General features: G+C 42.9%; 1 protein-coding gene across 1 annotated transcript in view; it reads left to right on the top strand.

Annotated features, from left to right (window-relative positions):
• Positions 1–930: 930 nt before the first annotated feature.
• Positions 931–13,467, top strand: part of RAB20 (RAB20, member RAS oncogene family) — a 29,132-nt gene continuing 16,595 nt past the window's right edge. The window contains exon 1 of the mRNA XM_086880172.1: positions 931–1,298. Within this exon, the coding sequence (XP_086736298.1) occupies positions 1,127–1,298 (172 nt within the window). The 5' untranslated portion in view covers positions 931–1,126. The remainder of the gene's footprint in view (positions 1,299–13,467) is intronic.

Below are 13,467 nucleotides of genomic sequence, written 5' to 3'. Positions count from 1 at the left end.
TAAGCAAAAGTAGGCATGGCTTTAAAACCCCACACTGTCACACAGCTAATCCTTTTTAGCAGGTAGGCAAAAATCAAAGCATCTCATAAATATGAAGCCTAGACTGGCTAAAGAAATTCTAGCAGTTTCAACATGAGACATGCAAGAATGAGGATATTCACTTATTAAGAAAAGTGCTTCTATCTGACCACTTTCCTGTGGGGAGGGAGAGAAAAAGAGTAAATTATAGGTTTTCTTAAGAATATTGTAGCAGTTGTTCCCCCCATCCCCCAACTGATCTTCAAATTATCCCTTTATTCGCCCCAAATTTGTAGCAAGCTTTTATTTTATTACTATTTTTTTTTCCAGATTTGCTTGGCATAAAGAGGACTGATGCAAAAAGGATAGACTAGATCTCTGCGTAATTTAAATGATTGCAATTTTGTCACCTGCAATGGAATTAATCTGAATTATCGCAGCTGGGCAATTGACTGAAATTGGGTAAACCTGCCCCTCGGAAAATAATCTTTGATACCTCCCTCTCACCAGGGCAAAGGTGTTTGCCTAGCAGCTGTGGCAGCTCTGTGAGAGATCTTAATTTCGGAGGAGCTTTCCGCCCCTGCATGCACACCCGGGAGGGGAGCGGGATGAGCGGCCTTTGCCCGGGCTGCAGAGCTGTGTCTGCGCCGCTGGAAGGACGCCAGCATCCCGGGACACATCCCGCACCCCGCGAAGGCTCAGCGCGGCACCCCCAGCCCCGCGGGGACCGGCTCCTGGGCTCAGCGGCCACCGGGACACCTCACCCGGCGGCTCCGGGACACGGCGGGGGCGGAGGGTCCGCCGAGCTCCGGCCGCTTCCCCGCCCGCGTCCCCTCCCCCTGGCGGGGCGGGAGCGGGGCCGGGCCGGGGGGAGGAGCAGCCGGAGCCGGGGCCGGGGCCGGATCGCGGCGGCTCCAGCGGAGCCCCCGAAGTTTGCGCTGCCGGCGGAGGCGGCTCTGGGCCCTCGTCCCGCCGCTTCCGGGCCCCGCCGGGCGGAGCGGGCCGGGCCGGGAAAGGGGGCGGCAGCGGCCGCCGGCAGCGAGCCGAGCCGAGCCGAACCGAGCCGAGCCGAACCGAGCCGAGCCGAGGCGAGCCGAGCCGAGCCGAGATGAAGAAGCCGGACGGGAAGGTGGTGCTGCTGGGGGACATGAACGTGGGCAAGACCTCCTTGCTGCACCGCTACATGGAGCGGCGCTTCCAGGAGACGGTCAGCACGGTCGGCGGAGCCTTCTACCTGAAGCAGTGGGGGCCGTACAACATCTCCATCTGGGACACCGCAGGTGAGCGGGACCCGGCACGGGGGGCAGCACGGCGGGGCCGGGGGTCCGGCGCGGGGCTCCCGGCGGGTCCCGGCGGGACGGGGCTCCCCGAAACCCGCGGGGTGTTCGCTGGCCGGCTGCCCCTCTCCTCCGGCGCTGCCCGCGGCACCCTCCGTGCCTTGGCGTGCGTAGGGCTTTCTTTTCGCTAGTTTTGGCTCGGCCCTAGTGCACGAGCTGCTGGTGAGAAAGGCTGCGGTGGGTGACCTCGCTCGGGACAGCCCGGCTTTCCGAGGAGCGGCGGGCAGGAGCTGGGGACGCCACCCCCGCCGTGCCCCGGAGGCGGCGGCAGCCCTGCCCCGCTGCCTGTCGCCTTCCCTCGGCACCACGCTGGGATCAGCCGCCTGAATCACAGCGTTTGGCGGTAGGACAGAGTCTGAAAAGAGTCACGATTTTGACGGGCCGTAAGGGGCCCCGCAACTGCTCATCTCTGGTGTTTTTGGAATTACCTTGCTAAACGTGGATGTACAGGGAAGATTGTGGTGCCTGGTTGCTTTCTTTTACCGTAGTAGATGGCTACTGGTTACAAGTTCAGTCATGAATTAGAGGGGTTACAGCTTCTCTCCATCCCTTCTCGTTGTGTCCTGTTGAGTTTGGGATCAGCTGGTGTCAGACTCGGACTCCCGAACGCCTGCTGCTCGTCAGCGCTTCGGACGTGGCGTGTCCTCCGCCGCGGCTGTAGGGGACACAGAGCACGGGCTGCCGGCAGCTCCTGGCCGGGACAGCAGCAAGGGGCTGGCTGTCCCACGCTTGTGGCAGGCAGCTTCTCCGGGATGCAGCGTGGGACTGGGGTTTGGAGGAGGTGGGGGGAGCACGGGCTGGAGCAGCGGTTTGTGGTCTTAGTCATATGAATGTCTTGCTCTTGCTTATGAAGTCAGGAAGCTCCCCTCTGTCATGTAAAGGTCCTGTAAAATTAAGGCAATGGGCGCTCTTGCCTTTAAGCTGTCCTTTGCAAATATAATGCTGTTCATTATTTTCTTTTTGTTCTCATGTTTAGCTGGGTTTTTAAAACTGGCTAGTGGCAACGTGAAGAACACAGTTTATATGTCCTTGTGGAGCTGCAGCATCGTGCAATGTTCCACTTTCTTCTTGATGAAATTTGGGAGGGAAGTTCATTTGCTGTGTCACTTCTTGTCACCATCTAGTCCAAAATGGCTTTTCCTGTGTCAGGAATTGAGGGGGAGGAAGGGGAGAAATGAAACTGCCAAAAAGTTATGCAGAAACACTTTAAACGCTTTTGGGAAGTATGGGGAGGAGGTGTTTAAGAGCTTTTTCTTGCATTTAGTAATCTGTTACTATCATGCAAGCTTTCTACCAGTAGCTCTGTTTTAAATATGCTTTCTATGTCATTTGCAGTATTTTTTTTTTTTTTTAATGTACTTTAATTTTGGAATGATGTGTTTTGCTATGAGGAGTCTCTTGTGGGCCGTTGCTGCTTGTTTCTAATAAGCCAGACCCCCATGGGTGATTAACAGTGGGCTTTATTTCAGCAGAAAAACTATGTGTCTTGGTGAGATTGTTCCTTGGTAATTTCCATTATACCCTTCTATTTTTATTTTTTTTTATCATGCATAATAAAATAAGTTCCTCCAAGGCTTGTCTGCTGGTTCTAGAGTTCTTTTTGTCAGTCATTTATTCTTATTGTGGTATTTTATTCAGTGTTAATTGAGGAATCGGGTTCCAGTTGCATGTGGAATCTGGAAAGCTCCAGAGGTGGAATCTCCCCGTGCCAGGTGAAGCAGGTGATACCTGTCTCAGGACAGTGCAAGTGTTCAGAGCTCAACAATTGCTTCCCCAGTGGCCACAATTCCCTCTGCACCCTGGAGCAGGGCTGCTGCCAATGCCAGTGCACAGCTCTGCAGTAGAAGCTCCTGCTGCTCATCAGGACTTGTGGAGCAGAACTGCTGGAGCTGTATTTGCAGAGCAGCAGTTGGAAAGCGTTGCTGTGTTGTACCTGGCTGGCATAACACATCTTCCTCATTCTTTGTTGTTGGAGTTAGCACTGGGTCTGGCTGTCCTCTCTCTTGTGTTTCAGGGGCAGGCAAGGGCTCTTGCACCATCTCCCTGTTGACTTGTGCTCTTGCAGAATGATGGAAGTTGCCAAAACTGGGATAGACTGTTGAGGCTTGTGGGTTTTCGTTTATTAACAGCTCTCATCAATTTTGGGAGAAATAGAAGCTCTCAGGGCACATATGTGCTTTCTGCTGTTCTGGTGAAGAAGTATGGGACTTGTTGACACTGTAACTCTGGTGTTAAGTCACAAGGGGATTCAGAATTGTTTGCTATTTATTTGTTTATTGGTGCTATTTATTTATTATTTTTATTTTGTGTGGACCTTATGCTTTTGCTGGCCTCAGTGGGTCTGGAGACCTTGGTTTGTGCCTCTTATCTCTCTGCAGTCTCACTGTCTTATCTCTACCAGGTGGGCACCAAGTAAGCTTGGAATGTGTAGTAAGGAGTTTAAAATTTAGCTTTTTTGTCTGTTTATTAACCTGGTGTTGCTAACTACTGAATTCTTGTGAAGCAGTTATAGGGTTAGCAAATACTGATACATTGTTTTCTTTAATTATGTGTGTGTAGATATATATAGAGAAATCCAGCAACAAACAGTCTTCCAGGAGATTTAAAATTCTTTAGCGCAGCAATGACAAGAGCATGCATCAAAGTTTGCACATGTCCCACCTACCTAAATACTGAGTGTCAGCTCAGGATGTCTGTCTTAATACCTCAATAGCACTTTATACAATGTATGACGTAGAAGTATGGAAGATTTGGCCTAGAAAAATTAGGGTATGCATGGGTAGTAGCTATTATACTAGTTCAATACATAATTAAACGAGGTAAATGGGAATACATCTTGTTTTTTAATTTTCTCCATTCATATTACACTTAGTATGTGAATGTATGTTTATTTTTGTTGTTGCTTATGAGCATTATTTTTGGGACTTCCATAGAAGTTCCCTAAGTTTTACTTGCAGTTCAGATCATATGGTTATTTGTTTTTCTGGTATGGGGTAGGCATTTGGCTGTAACAACGCAAGCTTCAATACACTGAAGCTTCATTCTTGTAATAAAAAGTGATTTTTATGCACACTTAGATAGCCTCAGTGATTGATGAGAATATCTGCAGTAGTGGTGATGGATCAAAAGTTAAGTATGCATGGATGCTAGTACTAGACAAGTCTAATTGCTGATTTTCTGAGTTATTTAAAATGTGTGTCATTTTCACTAATCACTCTGTTGATTTTGCATTACCTCCTGCTCTGAATTTAGAAAAATCTCGTTTTCCTAAGAAGAATTAAATTTGCTTACCAAAGCGATTAAAATGTGCATTTCTGTGTTATCTATAATGAAACCACTGTGCACACCTGACCTGTTGTACCAAGTTAGATTTGAAGTGTAAATCAGTTATTCTAGGGAGGACTCTTAGCTGTACATTCACACCCCTCCTTATCTTGGAAAAATCAGCTGCTTAGTCTAGTCAAAATCTTCATAAGCCCTGTAATAGGGGTGTGTAGAAGTTGTCAGACTTGATTGTTTTTTCATGTAAATGCTCATGGCAAATACTTCAACATTTCCTGTTTTCCAATTTGATGATTATGAGAGAAGTTATTTGAAAGTTGCATTCAAGTCAAGGAAACAAATAAGCCACAGATGGAGGGATACTTGTGAGAAGTATCATATGCTTACCATGTTTCAAAGCTCTCCTTTTCCTAGCCATCTGCTTTTGACTGTTTCTCCATTATCAGAGCCTTGGATAGACAGTCTTGTGTCTGACCTTGTATGGCTGCTATTATATTTGTGGTTGGTGCATAGAATTATTTACTTCTTATATTCTGTTGCAACAAATTACATTTGCTTGTTTTCTCTTTGGATCATTTAATTCAAAGGAACTAAAAAAACCTGTAAACTGTATGAAAAGAAATAACTGTACACTTCTAGCATGTTGTAAAGAACTAGTTTGCTGGATAGTCTTAGTCTCCAAAGCATTTGAGTACATGCTTTGAGACCTTTGCAATATTTTTTTTTTAAATAATATTTTTGTGAAACAAGGAAAGTAAGCAACAACATCAGGGAGAAGAACTTCCTCCTCACACAAAAGGATTGGGGGTTGGATGTCAAAGCTATATATATGTGTGTGTGTGTATATACAGATGTGTATATATATATATGTATGTATGTTTTCTAGGCAGTGCTGACAGCAGCTGCAGAGTAAATTAAACCTCCTGCTGGGTGCTGATGGCATGTAGCTTAGAGCTGGTGTGTAATCTTTTATGTCTGGCAGCACAAGACCTCCTGAAGTTTTGAGGGTCTTGGTCCTATTCCACCATTAAACCTGGAATAATGTGTGGTGGCTACAGCTAATGATATTGTAGGAGTCTTTTGGTTGTTCAGGCATGTTTTCTGATAACTTGATATTTCAAAGGGTAAAACCTTCTCTGTATGTTAGATTTCAGTCTTGACATTTGTTCATCTGACAGATAAGTTGTTTCTTAGCCCCAGCAGCAAGGTTTCTTAGTTATTAGTAGTCATGTCCCCTGTGTTGCTGGAGTAGTATTAGAGCAGTCAACTGGTAAATGAATGACCAGTATTTTAGAAAGTTCACATCAGGATCCTCTTAATTCTATTTTAAGAGGCTGAGTTCTGAGCTTGACAGCAGATATTCATGTAGCATTACAATGGGGAAACATGAAGTTTTATGGAAAGCAAACTTTCCTTCTTTCCCTTCTCATCTTGGGCTGTCTGTCAACAAGGACTGACTTGGTTTTTTTACTCTGTGAATACTCAGCTATCAGTTCATATTTTTACATTTTTCACCTATGAATTTTTACCTGCACATATATATAGATATAGATTTTTTTTTTTTTTTTTTTTTTAAACTTGTCAGAGCTTGTATAGTTGGGGACAAAGGAGACAAACATAGCCTAGAAAAGGCTCTTCCGTGCCGTGGGTCAGCTGCAGTATATCTGCCTAATGAGTGCTTACATCTATCTCTTGTGACTGGTTTGCTGATGTCTGATGTTATCAGTGCTGGTGAGCACGTGTGCATTGCTCACAGCTTCTGATCTCTGGCTGCTGGGGTTTCATAGGCTGCAGTGCAGGCAGCTGCCTGTGATGAGCTTTCTCGGGCAAGGTGTCAATGTTTAGCTGGTAAAATGTGTTAGATTACCCTGCTAAAAGGGATCAGGTTCCTCCTTTGCTTAGTTAGGCTTTGAGGTTTTTGTGGGTTTGGTTTTGTTCTTTTTTACCCCCCGAATTTATCTTTGTTGATGATACTTCCTTTGTCAAAGAGTCAAAGAATATCTTTGAAATATTCAAAGGGACCCATAAAGACCGAGTCGAATTCCCTGCTCCTTGCAGGTTTACTTAAAACTAAACCATTAAACCATATGACCAAGAGGGACCTCCTTGAACTCAGGCTTGGTTCTCTGGGGAGCCTGTTCCAGTGAGTGACCACCCTCTCAGTGAAGAGTCTTCTCCTGGTGTCCAATCTGAACTTCCCCTGATGCAGCTACACCCCATTTCTAGGTAATGGCAGTGAGACAGCTCAGTTCTCAAGGGACGTGAGATGGGGTGTGACTTGGTCCTCAGAGTGTGAGATCAACCAGAAAGCTGGAACCAAACATTGCCTTGTGTGGTGAACAGTATGAAAACTGTCAGTGTGTAGGGAGGAAACACAGTCCTCCATCATACTGAAACAGAACAAAGAAAGAGGAGGATTTAGGTGACACTTCCTCACAAGTGAACACTGATAGTAGCTACTCTGATATTATTCTGGTTTTGACTTTTGGAAGTAGAGGATTACAGCAGGGAAAAAGGAGCTGCAGATGAGATGGTTTGGTAGGTTAGTTGAAGTCAAAGAGGGCTCTGATGCATGTGCTTTTCTGCACCTGATGAAATTCTGGCAGTGGTTGGGGTTGGGTGTTGCTGAATGTGCAGTGAGGTATCTTTAGTTCAGGAGGCTTCTTGCTGGAAGGGCATAGGGAATATCACCTCAAAAAGTGTCTTGGGCCTTGGGGACCATCAGTGAGGAAGGCTGCTGAGTGTGTACCTGTGCTCAACCGGTGAGAACTAAACAACACAGAAGTTGGAAATTATGGAGAATAAAATCCCTGAAGTTTGTTGCTGGTGAGTCATGGCTTGGGGGCCAGTTACCAGCAAGAGTCTTTGATTTTTTTATTTTTTAAAAAATTGGAAAAAAATATTCTCTTTTTGCCCTTGGGAAAATTATTTTGCAGAATATTATGTTGGCCTCAGTTAGTTGTTCATAATTGTTGTATGTAAAACAATGATGAGGCCCAGTGCCTCATACACACATAGTGTGGCTTCCTTGAGATTAGTGTGTATGGTTATAGGCTATATGTGTTCATATCTTGAAAAGGAAACCGTAAGAGTGGAAGTTTGAAGGGACAGAAATTCCTGAAGAGAGTTCAGTGTCAGTGGGTTGTGTATCTAAAGCTTCTGAAGCAGATTCAGTGAAAGGAATACAAATTCCATCCCTGGAAATGCAGTTTTGTTTTTGTGAAACAGCACACTGGATTACTTTTTTTTTTTTTTAATTTTTTTTTCAATGTATGTTTCCTGAAAAGAGCAAAATAACTTGGGAGGTGATTAAAAATATGGAAAAATAATTAACTGCCTGGGGAAAGTCCTGGAGGAAGTTCCAGGTTTTGTCCAGCAATTTAAAATACAATGATACACAAATAAAGTCAAAGGTAACAAATTCACTGTGGCTGAAAGTGCTTTTGTATGCAAATTAAGTAAAAATACGGAAATACCTTGTCAGAAGGAATTGAGGAAAATACATATCAAAAAGAAACAGAAGACAAAAGTAACACAATTTATTCATAGCTAACTTAGTTTATTGAAAGCAGAGTTTTTATTTCTAATGTGTAATTTTAGTACTGACTTGCAGAGGCAAGCTAATGGGGAGGTTATGGCACCTGGTGAGTACTTGATGCAGACTAAGGTAAATGCTGTGTGCATACTCCTGTGCTCCCTTCTGTGTTCCAGCCCCCACATTAAATCCCTGCTTTGCATGTGGTATTTAATGATAGAGTGCAAAGTGAGTGAGCTGTTCTAGCCTAAGTGGGAAAGTAGTAGCCAGTTCCAGTAGGACTCTCCCTGAACAGCATCAGCGACCTGAGATGTGTGCCTGGCTAAAGCTGTCTGGGATCATGCCAAGGCATTGAGGCTCCACAAATGTGAGCAACTTTGGCGTCCTCAAGAGGGCTTGAGTTTGTTCAAGTTCTTGGACTGACTCAGTATGCCATTTTTAAAGTCACAGATTCTAGGCTGGAGCAATATGGAGAATCTTCCTAATGAAGAGTTTATGCCTCTGGCATTGCATTCTTCTTCCCTGGTTACTGAAGGAAGAGGTGTATTTTGCAGATGTCTGTCAAAATTGACTCAACAGCTGAAAGATTAGTTTAAATACTGTCTGCTTTGTGACAATACTGAAAATGTATGAGGGAGGGAGGCATGAACAAGAGAAATGGTTAGTAAAACAATGTAAATGCAGTGGCAAAGCTGCTGACAAGAATTGCAGCTGTATGGCTATTCATCTTCCTGGGGGGTTGGGAGCTGGTAGGAGAGACTGTAGAAAATAAGGGTGTCCAAAAACTAGATTATTGGCTTCAGTTAAACTGGTCCTAGAGGGTACATGCAAAGGCATAGATGTTCTGGGCAAGAAAACAAGTTACTGGTGCCCTGTTGCATTCTTCAGTTTGATTTTGTGACACATATACCTGGGCTGTCTAAGAAACAACAGCTCTTTCAGTGTCCAGGTGGGGGGAAAAACACAGGGATGGGAAATGTTTTTCCCAGTAGCTCTCTGTATAGCTGAGTAAACAGTGTTGCACAGAACAGCAGAAGGCTTCACAAACTGTAATGTAGAGATGAATATATGCAAAGTAACACATTCACTCAATTGTGTGGGGTTTTTTTGTTTGGTTTTTTGTGTTTTTGTTTTTCTTTTGCTGGGATACAGTCACATTCTGTTATGAAAAACAAACAGGTATTTAAAATTAGTATTGTATGTCTAGGTGCTTGAACTTAGGCAGTCAGGGTTGTGGTGTCTTTCTGTTGACTGTGCAATTAACTTTTGCTCTTGGTTGGAAGGAAAGGGAAAGTGGAAGGAAGGATACTTAAAATACAAATGTGGGGCAGGTAACTGGCTGCTAGTTGTTTTTCAATTACTACTTTGAGTGATTATGGTGAGTACATTTCTAGTTTCACCTCAGTACCTGTACATTATGGTGACACAAATATCAAAACTAGGGTAACTCATAAGCAGCCTCACAGTGCCTTGGCTGAGCTTCTCCTGATACTCTGTGGGCTAGCTGAAGTACCTTCACACTGCAGTCACATATCTAGAAGAATTGTTTGCTTCACTGCAATTGCTGTCTTGTGTTAAAGCCACTGGCCATGTGAGCTTCCAAGTGTTTTACTGCCTGAACTGAAGGTACACTTAGTAATCCCACATCTGAGTCACATTTTGCTATTGCAAAATATCCAAACAAATAACCTTTGTTTGGGTCTCCAAAGACGCTGAGTCTATGGTGGATACATTTGGAACCATTAAAAATTGTGGAATAGAAAGAATAATTCTGTCTTCCAAGTCTGAATGATTTCCTTTCTTTCAGGGAAACGCTGGGTAAAACATCCAGGGGGTTGATCAAAAGGCATCAAAGCTGTGATAAATTCCTTTTCTTGTGCTTGATTAACTGTAATTTCATCTTCAGTACCTGAAGATATGCCTAGGAAATGAGATTTCAGGTTGGTGATTAAACTTAACTTATGAAAGTGTGCTGCAGAGAGCAGAGGTGGTCAAAGGAAGTGTGTGGGTTTTTGATCTTAATATGAATTCTTAACATAAATAATTTGCCATCCTACATCACAGGAGATTCAGGATAACTTCCTTTAGGGTAGCCAACTCAATAAACATACAAGGTTTCCACACCTACCTGGGTGTGGAAAGAAACAAATCTACAAGAGTTCTTATTAACATGAATTTTAAAGAGATAGATTATCAGATGTGTTTGTGAATTTTCTAGTATATCTTTCCATCTCTTATGAAGCAGATGAGAATTGAAGTTGGCTTTGTGTGGGCTGCCAAGAAGCCATTCATGGTGGATCCCTGCTGAGAGTCTAAAGATCTGTGTTAGCATTTGGTGTAGGTACTTCTCCCTTCTCCCCCAGCCTTTCTTTTTAATACAATTACATTTTTTCTATATTTTGTTACATAATTTAATATTCCTAACTACTGTTCTTGTACTCCAGGAGATTCTTACAATATTCAGAGAAAAGGTGTTGTCCAGCCATCCAACTACTTTTACATACTTATTTTAAAATTAATGGTCTTCAGTACAGTTGAAATGAAAGGAAAATTTTTGATCTGCATTCTGCAGCTGAGGACTACTTACACGTTTTTAGTCACATGTAATATTCAAACATATATTTAAATATATGGGATTTTGTTGTGAGAGGCCTCAAAAAAGAAATTTCTGTTCTTCATCCTGGGATCTGTGATCTGGTAGTATAAATCTGTTGTTGTTCTTTTCTTAATTGTTGAAGGTAAAAATAAAGATCTTGGTAATATTCTAGAGGGTTTTTTTTTGTTTATTTTCAACCTATTATTTGCTCTCAAAATTTTGTTTCATTCAGAAAAGGGAGAAATTACCAGAGTCTGTAGTGGTGTATAGCTACAAAAATAAATGAAAGAAAAAGCTGTGTGTAGTTGATTCAGCATCTTCCAAGACTCATGAAAGGGATCATTAACTCTTATGGTTTGCAGCAGGTGAGACTTAGGTGTTTTAAAACAAAATTAAAAAATCCTCACTGGTATGAGTGAATTTAGTTTTTTAAAAAGCAGCATCCTGTATCAGGAAGGAAAAAAAAAATTAAAAAAAGAAATCTCTAATTTTGTGAAACTAAGAATGTCTCAAACTGTTCAGCTCCTCCAACCCCTATCAGTATGATTACTTCTTATTTACAGTAAGACTGTCTTTAGGACATGAGCTTTCCCTCCTGCAGCAGATAACTGTATGTATGACATTTGTATTGTTTCCCTTATCTCCCTTCCTGTTCTAGTGTTTTGTGCCCTTTCCACATTGTCCTGTTTGACTTGTTTTTTTGTTTCAAGTTTTGGAACCACAGTGGAAGTGGAGTAGTCGGTGTCTGTCTTCTCTTTGAGCTGCAGAACACTTTGTGACCTAGAGATACTGCCCTATTTATGACAGAAAAGGATGCAGTGCAAGCAAATCTGTGAGCAGTTCCCTTTCCATAAGTAGCTTCCCCTCTTGGCATGAGAGTTGAGTGGGCAGACATTGGACAGTGTTAACTTTGCTCTTTGTAACTCACTTTGTTCAGAAAGTTCAGAACTAGCCTGTTTATGATTTTTAGCGCTACTCCCTTTGTACCAGGTTGGAGAGCAAAAATGAGGTGAGATTATGTACCATTTCTCTTGTCTGATTACAGCTTCTTTAATTCTCAGATTAATGCTCCTAAACTGTGGCTATTACATATGCTCTTAAGTGTGTAGGCAGAGAAGCTGGAAGTAGAATTAAAAGGGAGAAGTAGTGCTGGAAATGTAAAGGCCATTTGTTTATCTTAGTTAGCATAAGCTCTGAGAACTCAAGTCACAAGTCCTGTGATAAAATTATCTTAATGATTTGAGCAAGTTTTAAATCCATTCCCACAAAACCCAGGTAGCAGCACTGAGTCTGGCACAGTCTCCCACTTCTGATGCTTGCTGAAGGCAGCCCACTGGATAGCCAGATCTGCCTCCTGCTTTTGACAAATAGCAACTATTTAGAAGCACCCAGTGAAGTAGATTTCAACTGAATGGACACTGATGGTAGCTGTAAAGATTATCAGGTTAATTATGCATGAATTCAGTGCTTGCGTTCTTAGTTGAGAACCTGCCTATAAATCATTGAAAATGTTGAAACCGATCATAATGAGCAAGCTTAATTTTGTGTTCCATGTTATTAATATGAGTTTCTCTTCAAAAAAATAAAACAGTAGACTTTTTCATTCAGTTTACAAGATCCATGGCCTTTATTTCTGCATATTTAACCAAGTTTAAATATTTTTCAAATTGCTAGTGAAGGCTGGTTTGAAGTTAAACTCAGTGTTACAAATCAGGAGCTACCATATGGTTGTCTACTGTGCCTCAATTCCATTTCACCAAAAGCTGATTTAACCTTAAATAAGAGGCACTTGCCAAGTAACTGCAGGGGCAGACCAGCTGTGGGTACCTGCTATTGATCTGATAACCAGAGCTTCCTGAAGCATTTCAGACAACTGTGTTATTTATGTGTGCAAGAATTATTCCTCATATTTGAAACATGTGTCACAGAAGGTCACTTCTTACAAAACAGCCTGCCTGCTCTCAAATGTGTTTTTGTGAAACCTGGACTCTGTTTTTTGGAATGTGAATGCTGTGATTCGTAGATGCCTTTCCTTCTCCCTCCTCACCTAGTAGTGACCAGTGACAGCATTTAACTGCTGTCTTGCACTAACTTGAATTTTGTAAAAGCTAGGCCTCTAGAAGTGCTTCTAGTTTTCTTCCTGTCCTCTACTCCTATTCAACCTGGAAACATACTAGTAGGATAAAAGATTTATGGAAATAGTGCTTGAGGTGCTGCCTATATATGAGCCTAGTAATTAATTTTATCTTCAAAAGGAACTGGGGCCAATATACTTGGATCCCACTCTGCACTGCAGTGCCCCATGCATGTACTGAATAAAGCTGTGCTGCAGCTGTGGAAGAAGAGAATGGTCTGTGGCTGTGTTGTTAGGGTTGGAAGGTGAATTCCCACAGATATGTGACCTTCCAGGCTGGTTACTGAAGGCTAAACTCTTGCTTCTGGTGGCCTGATGCAGTGGAAGAAACAGCGTAGAGATCCCTGAAAGTGTCTAAATACTGAACTTTTTGCAGGTTCTTAAAAGCCTCTGGCTGGTGTCCTGGGATGGCTCTGAAGTGGAGCACTGAGAGGCAGGGCTGGGTTCTGTTGGCCTGTCTTTGCTGCTAGTGCTTTTGAAATATTAATGGAAAGAATTATCATAAAAGTGGGCTGATGGAAAACAGGCACTGCCATAGCTAATGCTCTTGTAAATGAATCTAGAA

The sequence above is a fragment of the Cyanistes caeruleus genome, chromosome 3 (assembly GCF_971803275.1).
Source record: "Cyanistes caeruleus chromosome 3, bCyaCae1.hap1.1, whole genome shotgun sequence".
Lineage (NCBI taxonomy): Eukaryota > Metazoa > Chordata > Aves > Passeriformes > Paridae > Cyanistes > Cyanistes caeruleus.
This window is presented reverse-complemented; position numbering and strand designations above follow the sequence as displayed.